The following is a 24,669-nucleotide window of genomic DNA, read 5'->3' on the forward strand; positions in this document are numbered from 1 at the left end:
ATCTATTTTTCGTTATCCTCTCTCCTTTCTTTGCTAATTGAATTGCTTCATGTCGACATAGAGACTATAAAGAAAATGTCTAGTGTCTTAAGTGGAGGAAAAATAAAGCATGTGAAAATAAAATAAGAGAATGTATTACTTTTTGCCAAAATAAAAGTTACTCAATTATTTTAGAGTGGTAAAGTTTACACGATGGAGACAGTCCTATTCAATGTTTTAAAAACCGGATAGATGGACGAACCAGCACAGCATAGCTACTGGATCACGGTTAGACTGGTGCGACCGATCGAACCGAAATACTGTAGTATATAGTATTATATAAATAGTTAAAATCATATCAATAATAAACAAAATTGACATTATAATGCATATTTTTTAGCATTCGTAACATAAATAATCAATAATCCTAAAGTACATGTGTATAAGAATTTCATAATCACATAAAGTTTTTGAAGAAAAACGTTGTGTGAAATAATAAAATATAGTAGGAGTAGTAACTAATAGGAGTACTATTTAGTACTCTTCCATCCCACAAAGTTTGTCTCAATTTGACTCGGCACAGATTTTAAGAAATTGTTTGACTTTATATTAAATGAAGGTGTACAGTATAACAGGGTCTCTCATTGAGGAGATTGAGGGTGTATTTAATCTCTATTTTTTTTAATAGATTTCAATTAGGATAAACTTTGGGGGATGAATGAAAATACTAAAATGGAACAAACTTTATGGAACTGAGAGAGTAATAATAAATTTAATTATAGCTATTACAATCTTAAGTATTAAAAATAATTACTGAAATTGATTTATAACAATATATAATCAAACACGAATAATATTGGGCATATAATAATAATTCAAGTCCTCAACTTATTTACCCAATAAAAAACAAGGAGTGAAAAACATGTTGACCAACAGGTCGCAGAGCGGAGCTGTGGTGACCTCGAGGTCACGGGTTCAAACCCGCCACCCGCTGGGAAATTTTCGACCTTAATCCGCAAACCCGGTCGAACAGGATTAGTCGGATTCCGCCAGAGGCGGGTTCGGGACACCTGTGGTCAATATATATGTGGCAGATTTTAATTTATAAAAAGTAATAAACACATCTTAACTAAATGAGAGAATATTTTTATTTGAAATAAGTTACTACCGAAATAGGAATACTATGTCCACATGGAAGAGTAAAGGAGGACCTCAATCTAATTATAAATAAAGCACAATTGCCCATTAAAATAAAAATTAGTAAAAGTTTTAAACTGGTTTAAATTGCATTTTAAATATTTTATATTTTCTTTTACTATAAAATACGATTACAAATAATTACTGGTAATATAATTTATCTTTTTGAGACAAGGTTCACACTAATACACAGCAAGAAAGCATTGGAGTATCAAACTATCTTGGAGGCAAATATTATTTCCTCCCTTATTTCCCAACTCAAACAAAAAACTCACAAACAAACATAAAGGGAAGACGGTAGATTTTCAAGTAGTTAACTACACTACAAGAATTATTGGAGGCATGGAAGGAGGTCATGCATATCAACCCTCGGCTTTCCACCATTCCAACGGGGGCGTGTCTGCGTCAGTCCATGTGCTCACCATGGTTACGTACCTGTCTCCTTTGACATTCTCTCCCAAAGAAGATAGAAGGCTCATCTCTTCTGGAGTTAGTTTCACAGAGAGTGCTCCTATATTGTCGTTAAAATTGTCGATCTTGGTGGTGCCCGGTATAGGAACCACATCATCTCCTTGGTGATGCACCCAAGCCAACGCCAATTGGGATGGGCTGCAACCTTTACTTGTAGCCATTTCACAAATCTTTTCGTATATGATCTTGTTGCTTTCAAGATTTTCACCCTGGAACCTCGGAAAATAGGACTAGCAAATGCAAGAGAAACGTTAGACAGTGCCCTTGTTTTTTTGGGAGATACAAGATACATATCTTATCACGAACAATCACTAACCTTGCGAACGTCACCCTCTGATGCCTCCTCTAGCAACTTTGGACCGACTGAAAGGAAGCCGCGTCCAAGTGGACTATATGGGACAATTCCAATACCAAGTTCTCTGAAAATCACAAAACAAGTCAAAGGCTGATATCTTCTTTTTTTCTTCAAAACATCAGAATTCATATAGTACTCTATTACCTGCATGTAGGTATCAATTCTTCTTCCACGTCTCTTGAGAACAATGACCATTCGATTTGAAGGGCAGTTATTGGATGGACAGCATGAGCCCTTCTAATTGTTGAAGCAGATGCCTCGGAGAGGCCAATGTATTTTATCTTCCCTTCTTCGACCAATTTCTTGAGTTCACCCATCTACGAAATCATGAACCACATTCAGCATAGGAACAAGGCAAGAAATATTGAATGAAAGGTAGTTTATTTGAGTCTTTTATTTGTGATGGATGTGCATATGAAGAAACAGAGTATTATTGAAGTCTTTTTTTTCAAATACATGTATATGAATGCATCTTCAAGAGAGTACTCACAGTGACTTCTATGGGCACACGAGTATCAATCCGATGAACATAATAGAGATCAATACAGTCAACATCAAGACGCTTCAAGCTCGACTCACATGCTGACCTCACATATGCTGGGTCACCATGTACCTCACTCTTCCCATCCTGGAATATCATCCCAAACTTAGTAGCAAGTTGCACTTTTTCCCTCATTCCCCCTTTCAAAGCCTGCAACGACTCCAAAACATCAAATCCAGGAACATCGCAACTCATTCAACACTAAACTCCACACACAAAGGGACGGAGCCAGGAACACAAATGATCCATGTAAATGTTTCAGCTTATACTGAATCATCTTTAAACATACTAACATACAAAGAGAATGAAGGACCTCAACCAATCAACTCTTTATATGTAGTCAATCTTAACAGTTTCCATCCAATCAAAATTTGACACATAAATATGGAAACAAAGCAAATTAACATCATAATTATGAGTTTAACTAACAAAATCAGTACTAACAACTCATAGCACAAATTATTAAACTACAGAACATAAACATTTCACCCTCTCTGGTAAGAAAGTAGAATCAAATTAAACAGAGCAACCAAATCTAATTTCTCTCTCTCTTTTCTGGCAAATAAGAGCAGGACAGAACAAAACCCCTAAAATCTGAATCGAATTAAACAGAGATCGATAAACGCTGACTTTTCCGATGAGGATCTCGTTGGTGTGGGGACCGTAGAGGTCGGAGGTGTCGAGAAAGGTGACGCCGGAGTGGATGGCGTGGTGGATAAGCTTGATCATATCGGCGTCGGGCTTGGGCGGGCCGTAAAAGGATGACATACCCATGCATCCGAGGCCTTGCTTGGAGACCTCAAAGCCCTGCGATCCGAGCTTGATTTTGGGCACCATTTTGGCGGAATTGAGAATTGGAGTGATGAATCGAACCGTGAAGTGAAGTGGATTGAGAAATGGCGACCTTAAAATAGGTGAATGGGAAGAGGAAGTGCGTCATCGATACCGTAAGCGATTTTGTCACCACAAGGCCCAATCTTCTTCCTCTCCTTCTTCTTCTTCGATGATTATTCTTTATTCAACACATTTCCAAACGTGTTTTGACTTAAATTTTAAATAATTATGTGAGCCCGCCTTTCTCAGCTGCGCGACACATGGCAACATATTTTACTAAGCTTAGACCATTCTTGATTTCTTGTCCCATCATAATCTCAAATGATGTGCCGATACAATCGAAAATCATCGGGTATCACGTGATATCATAATACTTCCTCCATCCTCATAATATTCATTTTTTCTTTTTAGTTTATCGGACAAAAGTGTCAAATTTCCTTTTTTTTTTAAAAGTTCCTCACATTTATGTAAATAAACTATTTTCTCTTTCTATTTAACATACAAAATAACATCTCCTAAAATCTCATACAAATTTTTAAGTGTGTCATCTATTATAGGACGAAGAAAGTACTATCTAATATCGGATTATGTTTGGGTACCTATAGTTTGGAAAAATCGGGTATTGAATAATATTCTATTATTCAAATTCCCAATTATTACTTCATCGGTTCCATATTAAAAGTTTCAGTAAGTCCATCATGAAATTTAAAAAATATAGAAAAATTAGTGAAAAAATACAATAGAATATAGATAAAATATTAATTTTATAATAAAATGGTAGTAGAAATAAGATTAAATGTATGTGGCCATATTATAGAACGAGTGAACTAGAAAATTGAAACTCTAGGTTAGGTTTTCTAATTTTTTATTCTGAAAAACACAGCAGCCATGCCATGCCATGATGTATCTCCCCAAATTCAATTTCACACCGTTTCTATCCCTCAGACTTTTCCAACTTTCTTCATTTTGTTTGGTGTTAAATATTGTTATAATTATATATTACTCCTAGTACACACTCTCTGACTCAATAGAGATAATACGCACACATGTTTGTAAAAATTTCTCCATCTCTCATTTCTCACGTTGTAAGTGAAGTTATTATTTAATGGAAAAGTGAGGGATTTAATAAAGCTATGTCACATTAATAATCTCCCTCTAAATATACGTTTTCTGAGTGTGAAGCTCATATCAAATTTTCAGCCGTCTATATAGTCTTAACATTATTTTCTGCTCAATGAAATTAATGTAGTAACATTGTTTTCTGTTCATACTTGGCTCGGACATTTCAGATATCTTATTGATCGGAGTACGAACACCTTCATTAATCAGATATCTAATATAGGTTTCGGGCCGGATATTGTATATAGACTTGGGGCATATTTCAAGATCGGAAATCAGATTTTACGGATTGTGTACCCACGTATACTCAATTCGACACCCCTAGTCATGTCCTACGTGTTGCGAGAGAGAGGTTAATGTGCTAGGTTAGGTGTAGAACCCGTATGTCGCGGAGGTCAGGTGTGGGTTGCAGTCTGTCTGTTCCAGGCTCCATTGCGATGTGCAGAACAACACAAACCCATTATTACCTTTAATTTAAAAATTGCATATTTAAATATTTATTTATTTCCATTTATAAATACGATGCAAAATAATTACTATTATAATTTATGTTTTTAAGACAAAGTTCACACATATACAAGCAAGAAAGCATTAGAGTATCAAACCATCTTGGAAGCAAATATTATTACATCCCTTATTTTCCAACTCAGACAAAAAACTCAAACAAACAGAGAGGAAAGAATTATTGGAGACGTGGACAGAGCAGGTGCAGTCATGCATATCAACCCTCGGCTTTCCACGATTCCAACGGGGGCGTGTCTGCATCTTTCCATGTGCTCGCCATGGCTATGGATCTGTCTCCTTTGACATTCTCAGCCAAAGATGATAGAAGGCTCATCTCTTCTGGAGTTAGTTTCACAGAGAGTGCTCCTACATTGTCGTTGAAATTGTCGATCTTGGTGGTGCCGGGTATAGGAACTACATCATCACCTTGGTGATGCACCCAAGCCAACGCCAATTGGGATGGGCTGCAACCTTTACTTGTAGCCATTTCACAAATCTTTTTGTATATGAGCTTGTTGCTTTCAAGATTGTCACCCTGGAACCTCGGATAAAACTAGCAAATGCAACAGAAATTTTAGACATTATCCTTGTTTTTATGGAGGAGCCGAGATACATTTCATATCACAAACAAAGCTAACCTTGCGAATGTCACCCTCTGATGCCTCCTCTAGCAACTTGGGACCTGCTGAAAGGAAGCCGCGTCCAAGTGGACTATATGGGACAATTCCAATACCAAGTTCTCTGAAAATCACAGGACAAACCTATTGTTTTTTTTCCTTCAAAACATCATAATTCAGTAAAATGTATCCCTCTTACCTGCATGTAGGAATCAATTCTTCTTCCACATCTCTTGTAAACAATGACCATTCAATTTGAAGGGCAGTTATTGGATGAACAGCATGAGCCCTTCTAATTGTTGAAGCAGATGCCTCTGAGAGTCCAATGTATTTTATCTTTCCTTCTTCGACCAATTTCTTGAGTTCCCCCATCTACAAAATCATGAACCACATTCAGCATTAGGAACAAGGCAAGAAAAATTCAATTAAAAGCCATGGCTTTATACTGCACAAAAATTTCTGTTCCAAATACAATCGTCATAATTCACGTCTCAGACATGAGCAATTTGTCTATCAGTTCATCAAATTATACGTTTTACCGGCATTGAGCCAAGTTTTCTTCTCCAAATATTAACAGGAAAAGGAACCACCAGAGGCATTGCAAGTTTGAAACACAGTATCCATTCTTTTCAAGTATATGCTGCTAGAGGGAATGTATCTTCAAGAGAGTACTCACAGTGACTTCTATGGGAACACGCTTGTCAATCCGATGAACATAATAGAGATCAATGCAGTCCACATCAAGACGCTTCAAGCTCGCCTCACATGATGACCTCACATATGCAGGGTCACCACGTACCTCAACCTTCCCATCCCGATATATTATCCCAAACTTAGTAGCAAGTTGCACTTTCTCCCTCATCCCTCCTTTCAAAGCCTGCAAAAAGTCCAAATCATTAAATCCAGGAACATCGCAACTCATTCAACACCAAATTCGACAAAAAAAAAACACCCACACATGATCTGTAAACAAATCTACCTATGGACTCTTTATATGTATAGATAGTGAGTCTCAATAGTTTCCATCAAATCAAAATTTGAAACTTAAATATGGAAATTAAACTAGGCAAAATTCTCTTGGAAACAAAGTAAATTAACAGCATAAACATTTCAACCTCCTTGATAAAAAAGTAGAATCATGGAGTATTAAACAGCTAAACATATAAGAACAAGAGTTGACTTATTAATTCTTCTAAAACCAGAAAATACCGATATGAATTGTGATTATCAGAGATAAACAACTGGGAAACTAAATCCAATCTCTTTTGAGGCAAGTAAGATCGATATAAAAACAAAAGCCCTAAAGCTAAAAGCTGTAACAAATTAAACAGATATCGGCGGCAGAGAGTAATAGCAGAAAAAAATGGACAGAAGGAAGAATACTTTTCCGATGAGGATCTCGTTGGTGTGGGGACCGTAGAGGTCGGAGGTGTCGAGAAAGGTGACGCCAGATTCGATGGCGTGGTGGATGAGCTTGATCATATCGGCGTCGGGCTTCGGCAGCCCGTAAAAGGCGGACATACCCATGCATCCGAGGCCTTGCTTGGAGACCTCAAAGCCCTGCGATCCGAGCTTGATTTTGGGCACCATTTTGGCGGAATTGAGAATTTTGAGTGATGAATCGAAGTGAGAAGTGAAGTGAAGTGAGGAATGGTGAGCTTAAAATAGGGGATTGGGAAGAGGAAGTACGTCATCGCTGCCGCAACCATTTGACCCGCCTTATCCTTTTTCTTCGACGATCAATCAACCTATGCATAGACTTATTTATGTCAGCCGAGAATCTATTGGGGTGAAAAGTCCTTAGTATCCTTTCTTGATGGAAAATGGAAAGTTGAAGTATTTTCTATTCAAAAATAAATTTTTAAGGAAAAAACAATTAGACAAATAATAGTCCAATAAAATGCTAACTTCTTAAAAAAAAGTGTTAAAACACATTTAATTAGTGCACTATTATTTAAATAGTGCACTACAAATAATCAACCTATGCATAGCCTTATTTATGTCAGCCGAGAATTTTAGTAAAATCACATCATCCCAAATCGTCCTCATTTCTAGTTGTTTCTAAAATTCAAAATTTAAAGTATTTAATTAATATAATTTTAAAATTATTATGAATTATTTATTCCATTTGTACAAGTAACGAAAATTGTTAAAATTGGAGATTGTAGAAATATAAAATGATTTTTTTTTAATTATGGTATGATTTGAGGTATAAGATCTAGTTATATGTATTGTGTTACAATGAGTTTGGAATGAAATTTTGGCTTTGTATTTTGAAATGAAATTGAGTTTATGGAATGGTCGAAACAACTACATTTCCTGTCGAATTCGTTCGTTTGATTGTTATTAGTATTTCCAAACATTTTTGTTGACAATCCTTGACTTTGGTTACTTATCATGATTTCCGATTATGTTTCTTGTACTACTTTGGTGCATACAGTAAATAACGTACAGCTATATTGGGGACAATTTTATTATTATTATTATTATTATTATTATTATTATTATTATTATTATTATTATTATTATTTTAGCTTAAGGTATAGGTTTGCCATGATTCAATACATTATCAGGAGTACAGATCATGGGGTGGTGGATTCTCACACCTACAAGCATTACGACCATCACTTGCTTCAAAATTCAGTAGAAAACCTCCGATGCTGAATTGTTGAGCGTCTTGGTTTGTTTATAATTAAAATTAACAATAAAACAGGAAATGTAATCAATTAAACATTTTATTAACTAGATATCTCAATTCACAGAATTCCAAACAAGTGAATGGTCGAAACTAGAAGCGCTTTAAAAATGTGCAACCTTTCAATGAACGACCACAAGTAGCAATCAAAATATCCTAATCCAATATTTCAAAAAATCTAGCTGATTCCCATATTGAAGAATAGACTAATTAAGAGAAAGATATTGAGATGGAAAATTAATGAAGCTCAAAACAAGACACAAACATGCAACTTAACATTAACACTCATCATTGGGCAGCAAAGAACCCAAATGAATGGATAAAAAAGATCCACTGAATAAAAACATTACCAAGGTACTCATTTGGTCTCATGAGTCTCATCATAGTTGAGTGCGTTTCTTTTGAGACATAGATTAAGGAATCGATGGTTAGTAAATTACGCCACGAGGTAAATCCACTTTAAAAATTCTACTATTAGAAAGGGATTGATATCTTAACAAGGAACTGGAGGAGAAGTATCATATCATCACTGGGAAAATGTACTGTACATCTTTTAACTTCTATTAGAATGGATCGGATATCTTAACTAGGGACTAGAGGAATATTTCCAGAAATGCAAAAGGAAAAAAAATAAACACCATTCCTACCTTTCTATCAAATCAAACATTTCACCATATACTTATTTCTAACCTACGAATGTTAGTTGAGTAATTGCGATTAAAGGAATTACAGTTACTTCCTTACAGTTAAGGAAGAGTATTGAATTCAATATATGTGAGGATAAAATTAGAAGGTGATTTCGAATAAACCTACTGAGGTCTAAATCAAAATCCACAATAAGCTTAGCTCAAAATTCTAGCATGTCTTTGGTAAACAATTATTTTTATTATAAACATTTGAAGAATTTTCAAATCAAGTTCATTCGCGCAGCTAGATCAAACAGCAACTAAAACATAATTTCAATGAATAATCACTCGAACTAAATCCAGAAATTAAAATCCACACTAAAAAAAGCAATGCATCAACAGAATACCATATAAAGTTCAAAGCATCTGACATTAAAACCAGACTGATATTCAAATTCAGAGACAAAATCATCTCCTCCAAAACAAAATATCTCAAAATTACTCAATAAAAAAGTAGCAGGCATCAAATCAATTTAAAGCCCTATCAAAACATCTATAAAACACTCAGAACCTGAGCTTGGTGAAGAACCAGCGGTTTTTCCCTGTCTTGAACCGCTCCTCGAACCGCGCCTTGGTCTCCTTGGCCGCAGTCACCTTCTTATCCTTCGACTGCAAGCAATCCGCGGTGACGACATCCTTCAGATCCACGTCGAGCGTGTAGCGCGTGGGCATGATATGGTTGTAATTCACGAGCTTGATGAAGCACTTGACGCGCGACTTCTTCGCCTGCTTCTTCGCCGAGTCCTTGCGGATGACCTTGCGAGGGTACTTGGTTAGCCCCGCAACCAGGCAGTGGCCGTAGGGGCGGTCGCGGGTGCCGTCGTCGAATGAGCGGACGATCACCGCCTTGCGGCCGGCGTAGCGTCCTTGGAGGACCACGACGGCCTTGTTTGGCTTCAGGAACTTCACCATTTCCGCCGCTCACTAAGCTTTCTCACTCTAGACCTACCTCTCCCTCTCTCTCTCTATGGAGACTGAACGCATGCGAAGTGAAAACCCTAGCTACATATTTATACTCATATTTGGGCTTGGGCCGATTCATATGGGTGAAGTGAGGTAAGTATTTACTAACTTTACAACTGGGCCTGTGGCTCACCACAATTGGCAATGTTTTTTTTTCATAATTGTACTTAAATCATAATCCCTCGTTGTATCGTTTTTTTGGCACAATATCTAGAAAGTGGAGTAGTATTTAATACTCCATTCGTCCCAAAAAAATAAGAATATTTGGGACGGTATAAAATTTAATGCATATTTGGTAAAGTAAGAGATATAATAAAAATTATAATTAAAATAATATTAGTGGATTAATGACCCACATTTTTGTTAGTGTTTAATGGTGGGTCCTAGCGATATAAGTTGTAAATAAATTGATATATATGGCTAAAGTGTTTTTGAGAACTTTCCATAAAAGAAATTAGATAATCTTATGGGATGGATAAAAAAAAGGAAAATGTCCTTATTTTTATAAGATAGAAGGAGTATTATTTTAGGCATTAGATTTATGAAAACTGTGTTTCATGATTTAGCAGTGAGAATAAAATGAGAGTACAGGAAATAAAATATAAGGGATTCAATATAGTTTTTGTCATAACTAAAAATAACTAAATAACGTGAAGTAATTCACTGTTTCCTAAAAATAAAAACTCTTCGCATTTTGGTCTATTTCTTAAAAATAGAAATTTTTTATTTTAGAAAACCTCTTTCTCTTTATGAGCAGGATTCATTTTTTACTAATACATGCATTTTTCTTTTTTATCTCTCTTACTTTATCAATTTTATGTTAAAACTTGTGTTGTATTAAAAGTTCCAATTTTTAGAAAACGGGGTAGTATAATAAGTTGGAACAAAGTTTATTGTTTAAAAATTTTATAGTACGGTATAGAATAGGAGTATAAGATCTCGAAATTGAATCAAACCGGCCCAATCCACCAAATTTTTTTATTATAGGTGTACAAGATTACTTAGGCTTCTTTATTATTTATTATAGGAGTACAAGATCACTTGGGCTTCTTATTCTAGCAAATTTATGTTTGTCATCGTTGGATCAAATACATTTGTTTCGGTCCTAGTTAAAGACGCCAACCAAAAAACCCTTTATATTTCATATTTTTGTCATTTTATTGAATTGTCTAGTTCTTTGTTGCTCACTTTCCACTTTCCACTTTCCACTTTCCAGCAGCTAAATAAGATGTTGATATGTTTTACCACCATCCATCATTTTTATGCTTCCATTTTTTTTTTAAGATCGACCAAAGCAAATTAATTGCACAAGATCAAGGAAGCAGCTATATTTATTCCACGGAGTTTATTTTATTATTTATTTTCTTCATATATTTTTAAAATGATAGTAGTATATTAGTATCAATATCTGTGAGAAATTAATATTGTTGTATTATATGTGTTGAAATTAATCTATACTTTCGATATTTTAAGTATTTATTTGTCTTACTTATTTCAAGGTTTACTTCAATTATTTGTACTTGAAAGGTATGATACGGCTTTACATTAGTTGATGTATGTATCGATAGATCTGGAGGTGTGCAATGTTACATGATCGAGAGAGGATCCATCTAAAGATTCAGGAACCTAGTTTGTTAGGGCATTCATTTAAAGTTTCTTGGAGTTGTATCAATTAGTAGTGTTATAGACAATTATGTTCATATACGATTAGGCATGACATATCCTGTGTACATAATAGGTCGTTTAGATATCTTGAATTAACTATATATTAATAGATGTGTTTCATTTTCTGCACTTATTTTGAATTTAATTTTGCTCCATTTTAGCTATACTTATTGGAGTATTATTTTTTCAAAACATGTGAATGAAACGAAGGGAATACTATTCTTTTATCTCATTTTGTTACTTCAGTAATTAAACACCCTATACAATTTATCTTTTAATGTATAAGATATTCAAGTTGCATTACTTAGAGTTACGTATAGTCCATATGGATACGATACCAACACCTATGTGTCTATATGCAATCGATTTTAGTGATGCTATAGTTCGTTGAAGATATGTTTTAATGAATGAGACCGTGCATAACTTTAATGAAATGATTACCAAATGGATGATAGGATTTACTAGTCTCCATTTTACGTATCGAGTACGTTTTAATGAATAGGATCGCATAGAACCAAATCTAACAAATATTTTACATAAGAAAGATTCAATTTCAAATTAATGAACAACCCCTACTCATAGTCAAACATGGGATTTTAACCCTAACCCCTAAAGCTAATAAATTTATAGAGACAAATGACAAGTTGCAATTTAGTAAGCTATTTAATCAAGTGGTCTCTAACAACACTCCAATTCTTGAAACACCCACCTCTACCCCAATCACTCTTCCTAGACTTTTCCCTTGCAACTTGCAACACAACCCCACTTTTAAATATCCCACACCCTTCCCCCCTCTCTCTCTCTCTCCCTAATCGAATATGCATCCCTCCTCCGCCTCCTCCTCCTCCTCCATGACCAGCGGCGCCGCCTCCAACGGCGGCGGCCTCATGCGCTACGGCTCCGCCCCTGGCTCCCTCCTCACCGCCGCGGTCGACGCTGTAGTCGGCCCGACCCGAGAATTCTCCGCCCTCGTGCCCGGGCCGGGCCGCTACTTCCAACCCGACGCCTCCGATTCCGCCGCAATGCAGCGCCGCGGCGAGGAGGAGCACGGTGCGGCTAACACGACCATTGGCTTGCAGCCGTCGTATGGATTCGGAGGCGGCGGCGGGGCGCCGTCTTCGACGGCGCTGCTGAGGCAGAGCAGCTCGCCGGCGGGATTTCTCAATCACTTGGCGACGGCGGCTGGAGACAGAAACGGTATGCATATATATAAATTAATATTTTATTTATTCTATGAGCATTTTTGCACTGTAATCGTTTCTCATTGGTTGCTTGCCGAAATTTATATGATGCTTCTTTGTTTGACGTTAAATTACCATTTTATCCTTCCTATTTTGAGCGATGATGTTTAAATAATCGCTAGTTTAATGAGTGTGATTAATTTGGTTGTTTGATTTATGTTTGTGTCTGCATGCAACTACGAATATTATGTTCTTTTGTAACTTAGGACGTAAATAAATATTTGATTGCTTTTATAAAAAGTAATGTCAAATAATCTCAATCAGGTATATATTCCTTTTTTAGAAAAAAAAATTCTTGAAAGTAACTAATTTGTTTTTTTTACTCTATGACATACCATTGAACCCTAATTACAGAAGCTATACTGCTAAAAAATTTCAATATTGTAGTACTACTACGTGATAACATTTACCATGAAATATTTATTTTTGACCTAACAATCCCTCTAATTTTGAAAAGATATAAATATATGCAACTACTACTTATTTAATTAATTAGTATCCAATTATCAAATTAACTAGTGTGACTGTAGAGTAAGTAAGAATGCAGGATCAAGGGGCAAAGTAGTGAATTCAGATGGTGTTAGCACCAACTTGTCTCACAATATGTGACAAATAATGGAAGACCCAACACCCGATATTTAGTAGTCGTACTATAGTAGTAATAAATATTGACTTAATTAAATAAACCAAGTCGCTCAAATTTTAGTTTTATTTTTTTATTATTCATTTTCAGTGAAAATGGTTATATATTTAATATTGAAGTGTACCATATATAGAATCCATGATGGAAATTTTGAGTTTTCTAATATTTAAACTTGTTATTGTTGTTATTATCTACTCGTGAGTTTGATGTGAATATATAGTCCGACCTAAAAAGTACTAATATGCTATGAAATTCATGACTTTACGCAAAAAGTATTAGAAACTATATTAAAATTCTTGACTTTTAGGTCTCTCGTTCCATCAACTTGCTCACCTTGAATTGGCCAATTTTTATTTTGCTATAGAGTATTCACCACTTGGACAAATTAAAAGAGACATGTAGGATGAGATTTTTAATTATTTTATATCATGTACTATTATTATTATTATTATTATTATTATTTTATTATTATTATTATTATTATTATTATTATTATTATTATACTTTATGTTCTAATACAGTACTCCACATTTTCGTTGTATATATAGCTCGTTGCAACAAAAAAATCATGCAAGAAAATTTATGTTTTCTTTCCCATCTTTTATTTGTTTTTTTTTTATTTTAAAATTTTGAAGAAATGCAAGTTGCAGATTTAAAATTCATAAAAGGGGGCAACGCCCATAGGTGACTGACAGTTGAATTTTGCATGGATGGTATATATTTTATATATATAATTATAAATAATCACTTTGTTCAATAATTCAAAGATACATTGTATTTGTATTTAGTGAGTGCCTCTCACGTGCCTTGCAAGTGGCCTAAACCACCATCATCAGCCCAACGTTTTCTTACAAAACACCCCACATATACAGTATGGAGTACGTATATAATATCATAATTAGTTGTATTTGTTCATATTATATACTACTAAAATGATTGTTATGAAAATTTGTAATTACTATTGATTTACTGATAAATAGTGATATTTAAAAAGCCACTCTTAATTAGTAGTAATTTGTTTTGATTGGGTTGCTTTTTAATTTGTTGTATAGTTGGTTGGAACTATAATATATGTTTCAAGTGTACATTAAAAGAATGTTTTAGGTTAGGGTTTTGATAACTTGATCACCTAATCAGGCTAAACAAATTGCAATTATTAAATTCTTATGACCTAGTTTTGTGATATGTGAAACCCTAAATGTATGTAATGGATTTGTTTTTGAATCGATTGAATATAATAATTCATCTCTCATTAAATATCTCATTTTTATTTTTACTATTTATAATGAATGAAACTTGAAATCCAATAATTAATTCTACTACTATTTTATTTTTAAATAAATATATATACAGAAGTATAATTCAATGTTCTACTAACTTTTTTTTACCAATTTCTAATACATTTCTTAGTATCAAAATGTAGTACTAACATTCATTAGTTTTATAGAACAGTAAACCCTAATCTAAATGTCTTAATTTCCACGCAATAAAAGTACATTTCCGCACAAAATTTAAAATAGATTAATATTATTGACAATAACAGCAGGGTTTTCAGTCACGAGAGGCATCGGCAGCTACAACTCAAAGGGGATAGCCGAGACCGGCGGTGGCGGCATTTCCAGATTGAATTCACAGCGGAGCTTCACCGGAAAAGAATCGCTCTCTCGCATCTCGGAATTAGAAGCTGCTGAGGCCGCCGCCATGGACAACCACCACCAGAAGAAGTCGTACGCCACCACCAGCGGCGGTGGCGGGTCCTTTGGAATGTGGGAAGCAAGTAGTAATAATCCTATAATGTTTTCAGTTGCGCAGCCGAATCGAGGCAAGCACGTCGCCGACAGTCTTGACGAATCTCAGGTATCTATATAAGCTCTTAAGCTCTTTTCGCAACATACTCCATTTTTATTAAATTTTTTTTTGGGTCTGTCCATTAAAATTACTTCTACAATTATTTATATCTCTTATGTTACACATATTTTATGTTTACTTTACCCTTTATATGCATTAAAATTTATATTGTTCAAAAAATGACATTTTTTTCTTTACGGAGAGAGCATCTCCTTTTATTTTATTCGTTACTTTCTATTGATATCGATCGTTATATATGAGATTTAACTTACAAATATTGTTGCATTGACTCTGCGATTGTAGTTTCAGTTTAGCATTTCGCAAACAGCTCAAGACATGGAGAAGTTGATCAACATACCGCAGGATTCTGTTACGTGCAAGATTCGAGCTAAGCGTGGCTTTGCTACGCATCCTCGTAGCATTGCAGAACGGGTATTTTTTTATTTACTCTCTTTTAATTCCTCCATATTTTAGATATGCATATAATTAATTAGAAGTTCAAGTTTTCATCGTGCATGGAGTATGCTGTATGCATAGTTGCATAGAACGAAATGTTAGATTTCTATAGAGTCAAGTATGATCTCATTCATTTAAGCATATTAAATACGTGAATAGAGACCAACTAAACTCTAGTGAGGTTTAGGAGGTCTGTCATCAATAGGGGACCCACTAAATCCTAGTGAGGTTCTGTTATAAATTAATTGGTGATAGGAGGAGTCACTCACCAACTATGCGAGATACTTTGCATGTATCAACAGGAATGCTCTCACATGTGAGGCCTTCATATTTTTTAATATTTGAATAGATCACTCATACCCCGTCACATTTGATGACACATTCGGCTTGAGCATGGTCTACTCTAATACTACTTTGTTACATTGTGAGTTATTCGTATGTGTTAGCATGATCACACATGCTCCGTCACCTCTGAGGCTCTGACGGCACATTCAGCCCGAGCATGGAGTCTTTTCTAATAATATGTTAGATTTTCATTGAAGTGTACTTCATACGTGAAGTCGAGACTAACCGATAGTTATGATCTAAAACCAATTGGTGAAAGAAGAAGTGACTCATTAGGTATTTAAATTAATTTAGTTTACTTCAAATTTTTGATGCCTAACAACTATCATGTGAATATCTCAACATGCCAGATCAAATGATCCATGGAATATGATCCTAAAATATGTATGTTAGTTATGATTTAGAGTTGATAACATAGTATATATAGGGATCTATAGTCATGGATGATGAGTTAGAATAATGCCTTTAGGTGTCTTAGGAAATACCATGACAATGTTTCAATTCCTATTAAGTAGTTTTCTTGTGTTATGTAGGAGAGAAGGACACGAATCAGCGGCAAGTTGAGGAAATTGCAAGATCTTGTTCCAAACATGGATAAGGTTGAGCCTCTCTCTCATTCTTTCTCAGTGTGTGTGTGTGTGTGTTCTTGGTGTTTTACATGTATATATATACGTTGGCTGCAGCAAACCAGCTACGCCGACATGCTGGATCTAGCAGTCCAACACATCAAAACCCTTCAAGATCAGGTTGAGGTCAGTATAAATGTCCCAAAATGAATTCAATAAATTGCTGAAAATTGTGCTATAGTTGTGTTCACATTTCCACCCTTCTAAAATAAGAATAATATTAGTACATTACATGAATGTTTTGTTTCTTACAGTTGTTAATTCAACATAAAACCATGTGTTCAACTATCATATAGTATTAATTTCTGTGATAATTTTCCAGAAACTGAACCATGATCTTGATAACTGCTCCTGTGGGTGCAAGAAGACGCGGGACAACTAGCTAGCACAAAGAATGAAGACTAAGAAACGTAGTTCACCTGAGAAGAAGAGAGTGATTGAGTAGAAAAAGATCTGTAAATACAGAAGCAACTCATCATCTAAAGGCTAAAGCTATAGCTATGAGGAATATCTCTATCCAATCTTTGCTTCTGAGTTTTGGGGAATTTGTGTAAATTTGTTAATCTAGTTTTCACTTAAGAATTCTAACTCTTGTTCATTAACAAACTTTTTCATCATTTAAATTTTCGATCTGGTTGGTATGAGATTCTTTGAGGGAATGACTCGATCTTGTTGTTTACTGTCTACTGATGTTTTGGTTGAGTCATGTAGTTTTCAATAAATGTTAGTATTAATATTGACTGATATCTTGGTATTGGTATTTTTATTGCCTCGCTTTATTTAGGAATCTATAGTTGGAATTACTACGTTCTTCTTTTATTTTTAAGATTTGAAGAGATTTTTATGTTCATTTTTTAAAACTGCAGAGGAGGTAATTATATTCTTTCTATTTTTTCTATTTATCTTATATATTGACAATCATTCTTTTTCCAAAACAATTCATTTAAAAATGATAAAATAGATAATAAAAATCAATTCAAATCCCTCATTCCAAACATAAATATCAAAGTAAATTATAGGATTTTCAACTACAATAAATATATACACCTTAAAATTAATTGAGACTATGCATATAATAAATATCATTAAATATTTATCTATTTTTCAATAAAATAAATAAGATGTATACCTCACTAATATTTTCCCATCACTATGTAAATAAAATCATAAATAAATGGAATTCAAAACATATAAAAATATATTAGTGACCAAAATTTTAAATTTCACAGGTTATTGATCTTATTCATGCTTGTAACTCTTATATTAGTTTTATATAATAAAGTTTCACAAAATAAATTTTTTATCTTTACTAAATATTTTTAAAATTTATCAATAAATAATTCTACATTTTTTAAAAATTACTATTGAAAATGTCAATAAAAAATTATGATAAATCCCCATTTTCACCCCATGGGACACCATTTTTTGACATATTACAAAATACTGGTATATTTTGTGACAATAAAGTTGTACTCTATTACGTACTAGTAGCGAAACATGACCAAACAATATTGATTTTCACATGAAAATTTTGATTTATTAATTTGAAGTATTAATAAATTTAACTAAATTTGTAGTACCAAACATTATTGAATTACACATGACGAATTGAATTATAATCCAAAAGCAATAAATTTAGCCACATGCATGACATGTAACCTTTTTGGCTCAATAGCAAATGACAAACACAATAATTTGGTTAAAACATAATCAAGAATAATTTATTTCAGAACAAGTAAGTCGCTTTTGGCAGAGTTTGAGTTTTCATAATAATCACTTTATTTCAAACTTTATACTCCGTGATGATGTCGAGCGTTAAGCAATTATATGCACGTGTATTAATTTGATAATATGGCTTTTGATAGACAAATTTACACGTTCCATTAATTGTTGATTAGGATATTATTTTAGAAATACCCTCAAAATATATTGATATGTATTCGTCACAAATGTTTTAAAATATTAATTACAATTTTATCATCTATTTAAACAATTAATTGTGTTAATATGGTGTAGGTGATTAGAGTGTATTAATTTTGTGTATATATAGATTTCCATTATTATTTAATATATTGTTTTTGAATTCCCTCATAAATCATACTAATATCTTGAAATATTCGTCACAAATGTTTCAAAATGTATACAATTTAATTAGCTATTTAAACAATTACCTTCAAAATCTAGTAATAATGTCTTTTTTTCAATATATTACCTCCTTCATCTGTTATTAATTATCTCATTTGAAATTCACATGATTTTAAGAAATCTTTGGCACGATTAAGAATTTGAAGAAACGTAAATGGAAAAAATGATTAAATACAGAGTCTATATATATATATATATATATATATATATATATATATATATATATATATGAATTATGAAATAATGTGACTTAGTTATTAAGTATAGTAAAAATGGAATAAGAGTATTACATTTAAAAATAACAAAATGAGAGAACATGAATGAAGTAATAGTCAACGAAATTTGGAAGATATTTGAATACCATAATCACAAATGCCGAATATCTCATACACGATGATTAACTTCAAATTATAGAGCTGTTACCATTAATCTCTATTGCCAAAATCGTAATTAAGATATTTTCTAAATCTATCTCCATTTAATAAACAAAATAAATATATCAGATACGTGTATATTTAATTAAATTACCGCGCGCGCTCTCTCTCTCTCTCTATCTTCACTTCTTCAGCAATGGCGTCTTCTTCCGACGACGAGGGGGAGGAGTACCTCTTCAAAATCGTCATAATAGGCGACTCCGCCGTCGGAAAATCCAACCTCCTTTCCCGCTACGCCAGAAACGAGTTCAGCCTCCACACAAAGGCCACCATTGGGGTCGAGTTCCAGACGAAAACGCGCGAAATCGACGGCAAGGAAGTCAAGGCTCAGATTTGGGACACCGCCGGCCAGGAGAGGTTCCGCGCCGTCACATCCGCCTACTACCGCGGCTCCTTCGGCGCGCTCGTCGTCTATGACATCTCCAGGAGATCCACCTTCGACAATATTCCCCGATGGCTCGATGAACTCAAGAGTACGTCTCCTTGTCCCCCCTTTCTGCTTGATTAATCTGAATCATCAATTTCGATTCTCGAAATCGCGGATGCTATAGATGACTACATTTGTTCTGCTTGCTTAATCTGGAATGATCAATTTTGTTACTCAGAATCGGAATTTGAAATCGAGGATGAGATAGATGAGTTCATTTGTTCTGATTGGAACTGAAATGATAGAAGGTTCGATTTGCTTGATTGTATACAAATTGCTTGAGGAAATTGGAGTCCGTTTCAATGCTCCTGTTGCGTAAAACACATTCCAGTGAGCCAGGGCACAAATTTGAAACAGATCTGAATTTTTCTATGTCGAAAAAATTGCACTATTTCCGGCATTGATTAGTTGCTGATATGAAAACTATATACTCTGATAGAATATATGGTATATTTGATTATCTGTCACACATTTATGCTTTGCACATATTTGCAATTTTTAACATAAAGAGTGTCAAATCTTTGGTATTCTTGGTTGCTAAGTCTTTGTATGAGAAATCATAATGTGGTGCATATGTACTTCATTTTTGTTTGGGGGCTCAAAGATGATGTGATTCAAGATTGGATCATTGGAGGCCTATGCTAGATTGAGTTGGAGCCAGTTTTATAAATTGCAAAGCATATAAGCTCGAGCCTCAACCTCTATGTTCTAAACATGATCTTGATTTCGTCAATTTTATTCTTTTTGATAAACCTTTGTGCTTAGGTTTACCCTGTTTTACTATTGCACCTTCCTTAGCTCATTAACATTTGCTGAATGAGTTGAAAATACCAGAGAACAATGCATATATCTGATGCACTTGATACTCTTCATCCACAGCACATTCCGACACAGCAGTTGCCAAGATTCTTGTGGGGAACAAACTAGACTTGGACAATATCAGGGACGTGACCGTGGAGGAAGGCAAGAAGCTCGCCGAATCAGAAGGATTGTTTTTCATGGAAACCTCGGCACTGGACTCGAGAAACGTTGAGAAGGCTTTTGATTTAGTCATCCACGATATTTATAACAATGTAAGCAGGAAGGTCTTGAATTCAGACTCGTATAAAGCACAATTGTCTCTCAACAGAGTGTCCCTCGACCATATCCACGATGACACTAATGAACCAAAGCAAAAGGGAGGATCATCTTGTTGCTCCAGCTAAGCAAAATGATCAATCAAAAGCCATGGCATTACATTCTTGAATATGGTTCTATTTTCATTGAAAGGGATCCTACAATGACCAAATACTTATGTTTTTTTTTTAAATATTGAATTGAATGGTGCTCTTCTATACTTGAAACTTCTTTTGTCTGAAGTGTAAATTATACTCTTACAACATTTATTTATAGAAATCACACAACAGTTGTTTTAATCACAACTCATTTTAGTTTATTCTTTGTCTTGGTTTGGAGCTCCAAGTTTGTATCGAGGATGTCTAGATATCCCATTATCGATAAGATTGTTCCCTCTGCCCACCTCCACCCCACCACCAGACTAATGAAAATAAGTGGATTTTTGGAGATAAGGGTTTGTCATTAGGGCATCTTTAACGGTGCGCGAGCACATTGTTGCATCTAGTGCGCGAGCACATTGTTGCATCTAGTGCGCGCACAAAAATTTGTACCATGTAAAACACAACGAGCACATCACTCGCCCGACCCATCCAATCAGCGTTTGACCAGCTCAACTCAAAAGGAAATTTAACTAAAATGTCCAAACCCATAAAATTCAGTAAGCCACCAATATAAATGCTTCAAGATACCTTATTGCTTAGTGGGCTAGTCACACAACATTTTTGGTGCAATCCCTCATTTTTATTCCACTATTTCTATCAAAATCTAACTTCCAACATTTACAATTTTTTCTGCTTCTGTCACCTTTGTGTTTGTTCCACTAATAAACAAGCAATTTTCCATTCTATAAATACATGTTTGATGCATCTTCTAGAAACAATGTGACAGATCAACTAAAATACCACTTTTGAGTTCCACCGAAAGTTGTAAATATATCAACACAAAAACAGAAATGTAAATGGATAGTGTACACTATTTCAGCACTTGATCAAAGTCAATATCACAATGTCATTATCAATGAATATCCAATGAAATCTCCTAAAAAAAACTTGATTTATTTTCAAATCAATTTCTGCCACATTTAATAATCTAAGTGGTTCCACCAATTACCCTCTATTGGTATGATAGTACCCAACTCACAAGAAAAGCTTTTTTTTGTTATCCAAACCAAAAACAAATAAATCATCAGTGGTCACAAGATTAATGCAATTATTAGGAGAAGATCTTATTCCGACAAGAACAAACTTGTAAATCTAAAAACTAATTACACAACCAAAAGAAAAAATAATAATACAAGAATCAACATGTTCTAGAAGCAAGCTGGCCCCATCAAACACAGAATCTCAGTGCTGCATATTTTCTTAGCTTCTAGAAGCTTTCTGTCCGCATTATTATGATAAAATCTTGAATCAATGATGATGGTATGTGTGTATGTGTGTGAATTTGTGTTGGTGAAGATAGAGATTGCTAGTGACAGACAGAAACTTTCACAACCTAATTAATTTGACTTTGTTGTTTTAACAGCACTCATTTAGACCTCCAGTTTCTTGCCATCTCAAACCCATTCTTGCCATAGTAGTAGTCTTCAATGGTCTTCTCGATTTCGGCTTGCGTGTTCATCACAAAGGGACCATTCTGAACCACTGGCTCACCGAGTGGCTCGCCGCCCACCAAGATGAACCTCAGTGGCTTGGCCGACTTGTTCCACACGCTCATCCCCTCTCCCGGACCCAAAACCAAAATATGGTGAGCTGACACGGGAGGTGAGTTGGGCGTCCCAAACACCCCTTCCCCTTCAATAATGTATGCAAACGCGTTCCATGACTCCGGGATCCTCTGATGATGCTGAGAGCCGTGCTGGAGGGTGAAATCGAGGTACATTGTTGGGGTTCGCGTGTAAACCGGGGAGTGAACCCCCATGGACTCCCCTGCAATCACTCGAACACCAACACCGTCTTCCTCTGCACTGGGGATGTCATCCCTCCGCAATTCTTGATATCTAGGCTCAATCCTTTAAAAGTAACAAACCATTTTCTTCATTCAAACATAGATTTTTCATCAACTTTTAAACATCAAATCAATACTACATTTGTGGATAGCAAGGCTAAAAAAAAGGAAATTAAACGAACATCTTATCCTTGGAAGAGAGATTGATCCAGAGTTGGAGGCCTGTGTGAGTACCTTCTCCTGCAGGCATTTCAGAGTGGACTACACCCCTCCCTGCAGTCATCCACTGCACAACTCCAAACACAAAATTTAAACCCGAATTCGAAGAGGCAATGAAACACATAGATAGATAATGAATTAAGTGTCATCCTAATAATTAGCTGATCAAACTACCTGCACTTCACCAGCATGTATTGTACCCTTGTGTCCAGCAAAATCCTGATGTGTGATACCTCCCTATATACAGATAGCAAGTTTGATTGATTTCATCCAAAAATGGCTACAAAAAGACCTCTCTCAACTATGAAAACACCACAAAATTACCTGTAACAGATAAGTAACAGTCTCAAACCCTGAAAACAGAGCATAGATGTCAATATTTCTTTTCATTTGCATAAGAAATTAATAATTATAGCAGTATTTGATAATGGTAGATACCACGGTGGGGATGATCAGGAAATCCAGCAGGCGGTGTAACTACAATGAAAATCAAATCATTCAAATTGAATAACTTAATTAAATAATTCAAAAAAAAATTCATCACAAAAATAAAATGTTACCAGAAAATTCATCCAGCATGAGAAAGGGATCCAGCGACTTCAATTCAGGTCTACAATTATTGAGCACCAAATCAAACCAAAATCACGATTCAATAACAACTCATGCTACAAGGTGAAGTATCCAATTACTTCAATGATTTTCTTCGAAATCAAAAAAATGCCCAATTAAAAAGCTTAGAGTTTGAAGAAATTAGGGCGCACCTTCCAATGCTTCGTCTAACAACAGCACCTTCTCCCTCGCTCTGGGGCTTTGCCAGGACTTTCTTGGCGACCAATCTTGGGTGTTCGAAGCTTTGAGCGGATACAGACATTATGCTTCTCAGAGAAGAAGAAAACGTTTGGCGAATTGGAGAATTGGTGATGATGGTTTTGTGATTCAACAATACGAGTTTGGTTGCAGAGATCATACACAAAATAAAAAATTTCTTTGGGTTTTGTGTGTTCAAGTCTGTTCTCACATCTCCTATTTATATACTCGAAATAACGACCTTTTTAAGACTGCGTAAGCTATAAAAAAACTTAGCAATGCCAACTTTTTAACCGTTCGCTTGCGAATCTCGCTTTAATGGTTAACTCATCTACTCTTAATAACTAAAATTTTGATTAATTATTGGAAAGAGAAAAAACAAATCGGCGTATAATCCTCTCACATTTGGACAATTGAAAATCCATGAATTCAGCCAATTCGACCGCAATAGGGAAAAGAGACCATTATTGAGTTTTTTCTTTGATTTAGTAATATTTCGGAAGATCCCTTCAACTAATATTTGATACTCCCTTCATCCCAAAAAAAATATGCTTTTTGGGTTCATCACAAATGTTAATGTAAAATTAATAAAGCAATAGCGACATAGGGAAAAAGTAATTAAAATATTGTTAGCGGAGAATGAGTTTACCTCATTAGAGAGATATGACTTTCTAAAATTAAAAAAATCATACTTTATAAAACTATTTCACTAACAAAATTTATATAGTAGTTTCGATATTTGAATTTATATGATTAACTGTAGATTAGTTCTTACCCCAGTTAGATCTA

The 24,669-nt window shown here is 34.7% G+C and overlaps 5 protein-coding genes across 7 annotated transcripts; 2 read left to right on the forward strand and 3 right to left on the reverse strand.

The window, feature by feature from the left end:
- Nucleotides 1–1,307: 1,307 nt before the first annotated feature.
- On the reverse strand, nucleotides 1,308–7,346 carry LOC121806457 (auxin-induced protein PCNT115-like). The gene is made up of 8 exons (XM_042206500.1): nucleotides 7,001–7,346; nucleotides 6,294–6,494; nucleotides 5,817–5,989; nucleotides 5,639–5,741; nucleotides 5,223–5,553; nucleotides 2,147–2,288; nucleotides 1,964–2,066; nucleotides 1,308–1,877 (listed from the first exon to the last, which is right to left on the reverse strand). Exons 1-8 carry the CDS (start codon nucleotides 7,205–7,207, stop codon nucleotides 1,539–1,541), a joined length of 1,599 nt encoding a protein of 532 aa, XP_042062434.1. The 5' UTR covers nucleotides 7,208–7,346; the 3' UTR covers nucleotides 1,308–1,538.
- Nucleotides 7,347–9,342: 1,996 nt separating this feature from the next.
- LOC121806309 (60S ribosomal protein L27-3) lies at nucleotides 9,343–9,972 on the reverse strand. The gene has a single exon (XM_042206306.1). The coding sequence runs from the start codon at nucleotides 9,908–9,910 to the stop codon at nucleotides 9,503–9,505; it is 408 nt and encodes a 135-aa protein (XP_042062240.1). The 5' UTR covers nucleotides 9,911–9,972; the 3' UTR covers nucleotides 9,343–9,502.
- A 2,364-nt stretch (nucleotides 9,973–12,336) lies between these two features.
- On the forward strand, nucleotides 12,337–17,444 carry LOC121806731 (transcription factor bHLH128-like). 3 transcript variants are annotated; one of them, XM_042206859.1, is made up of 6 exons: nucleotides 12,337–12,823; nucleotides 15,054–15,367; nucleotides 15,662–15,790; nucleotides 16,693–16,758; nucleotides 16,843–16,911; nucleotides 17,108–17,444. In XM_042206859.1, the coding sequence occupies exons 1-6, from the start codon at nucleotides 12,445–12,447 to the stop codon at nucleotides 17,165–17,167; spliced, it is 1,017 nt and encodes a 338-aa protein (XP_042062793.1). In that variant the 5' UTR covers nucleotides 12,337–12,444; the 3' UTR covers nucleotides 17,168–17,444. The 3 variants fall into 3 exon arrangements, with proteins under 3 accessions (XP_042062793.1, XP_042062794.1, XP_042062795.1); XM_042206860.1 differs by having other exon boundaries at nucleotides 15,057–15,367; XM_042206861.1 differs by having other exon boundaries at nucleotides 15,066–15,367.
- Nucleotides 17,445–19,471: 2,027 nt separating this feature from the next.
- On the forward strand, nucleotides 19,472–21,209 carry LOC121807021 (ras-related protein RABA5e-like). Its single transcript, XM_042207206.1, has 2 exons — nucleotides 19,472–19,837; nucleotides 20,671–21,209. The coding sequence occupies exons 1-2, from the start codon at nucleotides 19,501–19,503 to the stop codon at nucleotides 20,994–20,996; spliced, it is 663 nt and encodes a 220-aa protein (XP_042063140.1). The 5' UTR covers nucleotides 19,472–19,500; the 3' UTR covers nucleotides 20,997–21,209.
- Nucleotides 21,210–22,107: 898 nt separating this feature from the next.
- Nucleotides 22,108–24,174, reverse strand: LOC121808611 (pirin-like protein). Its single transcript, XM_042209178.1, has 7 exons — nucleotides 23,835–24,174; nucleotides 23,634–23,683; nucleotides 23,512–23,550; nucleotides 23,398–23,426; nucleotides 23,248–23,310; nucleotides 23,037–23,140; nucleotides 22,108–22,918 (listed from the first exon to the last, which is right to left on the reverse strand). The coding sequence occupies exons 1-7, from the start codon at nucleotides 24,038–24,040 to the stop codon at nucleotides 22,435–22,437; spliced, it is 975 nt and encodes a 324-aa protein (XP_042065112.1). The 5' UTR covers nucleotides 24,041–24,174; the 3' UTR covers nucleotides 22,108–22,434.
- Between the last annotated feature and the right edge of the window lie 495 nt (nucleotides 24,175–24,669).

Source organism: Salvia splendens, chromosome 6 (genome assembly GCF_004379255.2).
Source record: "Salvia splendens isolate huo1 chromosome 6, SspV2, whole genome shotgun sequence".
In the NCBI taxonomy this organism is placed as follows: Eukaryota; Viridiplantae; Streptophyta; class Magnoliopsida; order Lamiales; family Lamiaceae; genus Salvia; species Salvia splendens.

What these genes read in the sequence shown, in the direction of transcription:
- LOC121806457 (XM_042206500.1), bottom strand. Translation starts at nt 7,207, where the DNA reads ATGGTGCCCAAAATCAAGCTCGGATCGCAGGGCTTTGAGGTCTCCAAG. An exon ending in GTGTTCCCATAGAAGTCACT is followed by an intron (nt 5,990 to 6,293) that starts GTGAGTACTCTC and finishes ATGATTTTGTAG; the next exon opens with ATGGGGGAACTCAAGAAATT. An exon ending in CAGAGGGTGACGTTCGCAAG is followed by an intron (nt 1,878 to 1,963) that starts GTTAGTGATTGT and finishes TGCATTTGCTAG; the next exon opens with TCCTATTTTCCGAGGTTCCA.
- LOC121806309 (XM_042206306.1), bottom strand. Translation starts at nt 9,910, where the DNA reads ATGGTGAAGTTCCTGAAGCCAAACAAGGCCGTCGTGGTCCTCCAAGGA.
- LOC121806731 (XM_042206859.1), top strand. Translation starts at nt 12,445, where the DNA reads ATGCATCCCTCCTCCGCCTCCTCCTCCTCCTCCATGACCAGCGGCGCC. An exon ending in CTCGTAGCATTGCAGAACGG is followed by an intron (nt 15,791 to 16,692) that starts GTATTTTTTTAT and finishes TGTGTTATGTAG; the next exon opens with GAGAGAAGGACACGAATCAG. An exon ending in TTGTTCCAAACATGGATAAG is followed by an intron (nt 16,759 to 16,842) that starts GTTGAGCCTCTC and finishes CGTTGGCTGCAG; the next exon opens with CAAACCAGCTACGCCGACAT.
- LOC121807021 (XM_042207206.1), top strand. Translation starts at nt 19,501, where the DNA reads ATGGCGTCTTCTTCCGACGACGAGGGGGAGGAGTACCTCTTCAAAATC. An exon ending in ATGGCTCGATGAACTCAAGA is followed by an intron (nt 19,838 to 20,670) that starts GTACGTCTCCTT and finishes CTTCATCCACAG; the next exon opens with CACATTCCGACACAGCAGTT.
- LOC121808611 (XM_042209178.1), bottom strand. Translation starts at nt 24,040, where the DNA reads ATGATCTCTGCAACCAAACTCGTATTGTTGAATCACAAAACCATCATC. An exon ending in TCCTGATCATCCCCACCGTG is followed by an intron (nt 23,427 to 23,511) that starts GTATCTACCATT and finishes CTCTGTTTTCAG; the next exon opens with GGTTTGAGACTGTTACTTAT. An exon ending in TACATGCTGGTGAAGTGCAG is followed by an intron (nt 23,141 to 23,247) that starts GTAGTTTGATCA and finishes GGAGTTGTGCAG; the next exon opens with TGGATGACTGCAGGGAGGGG.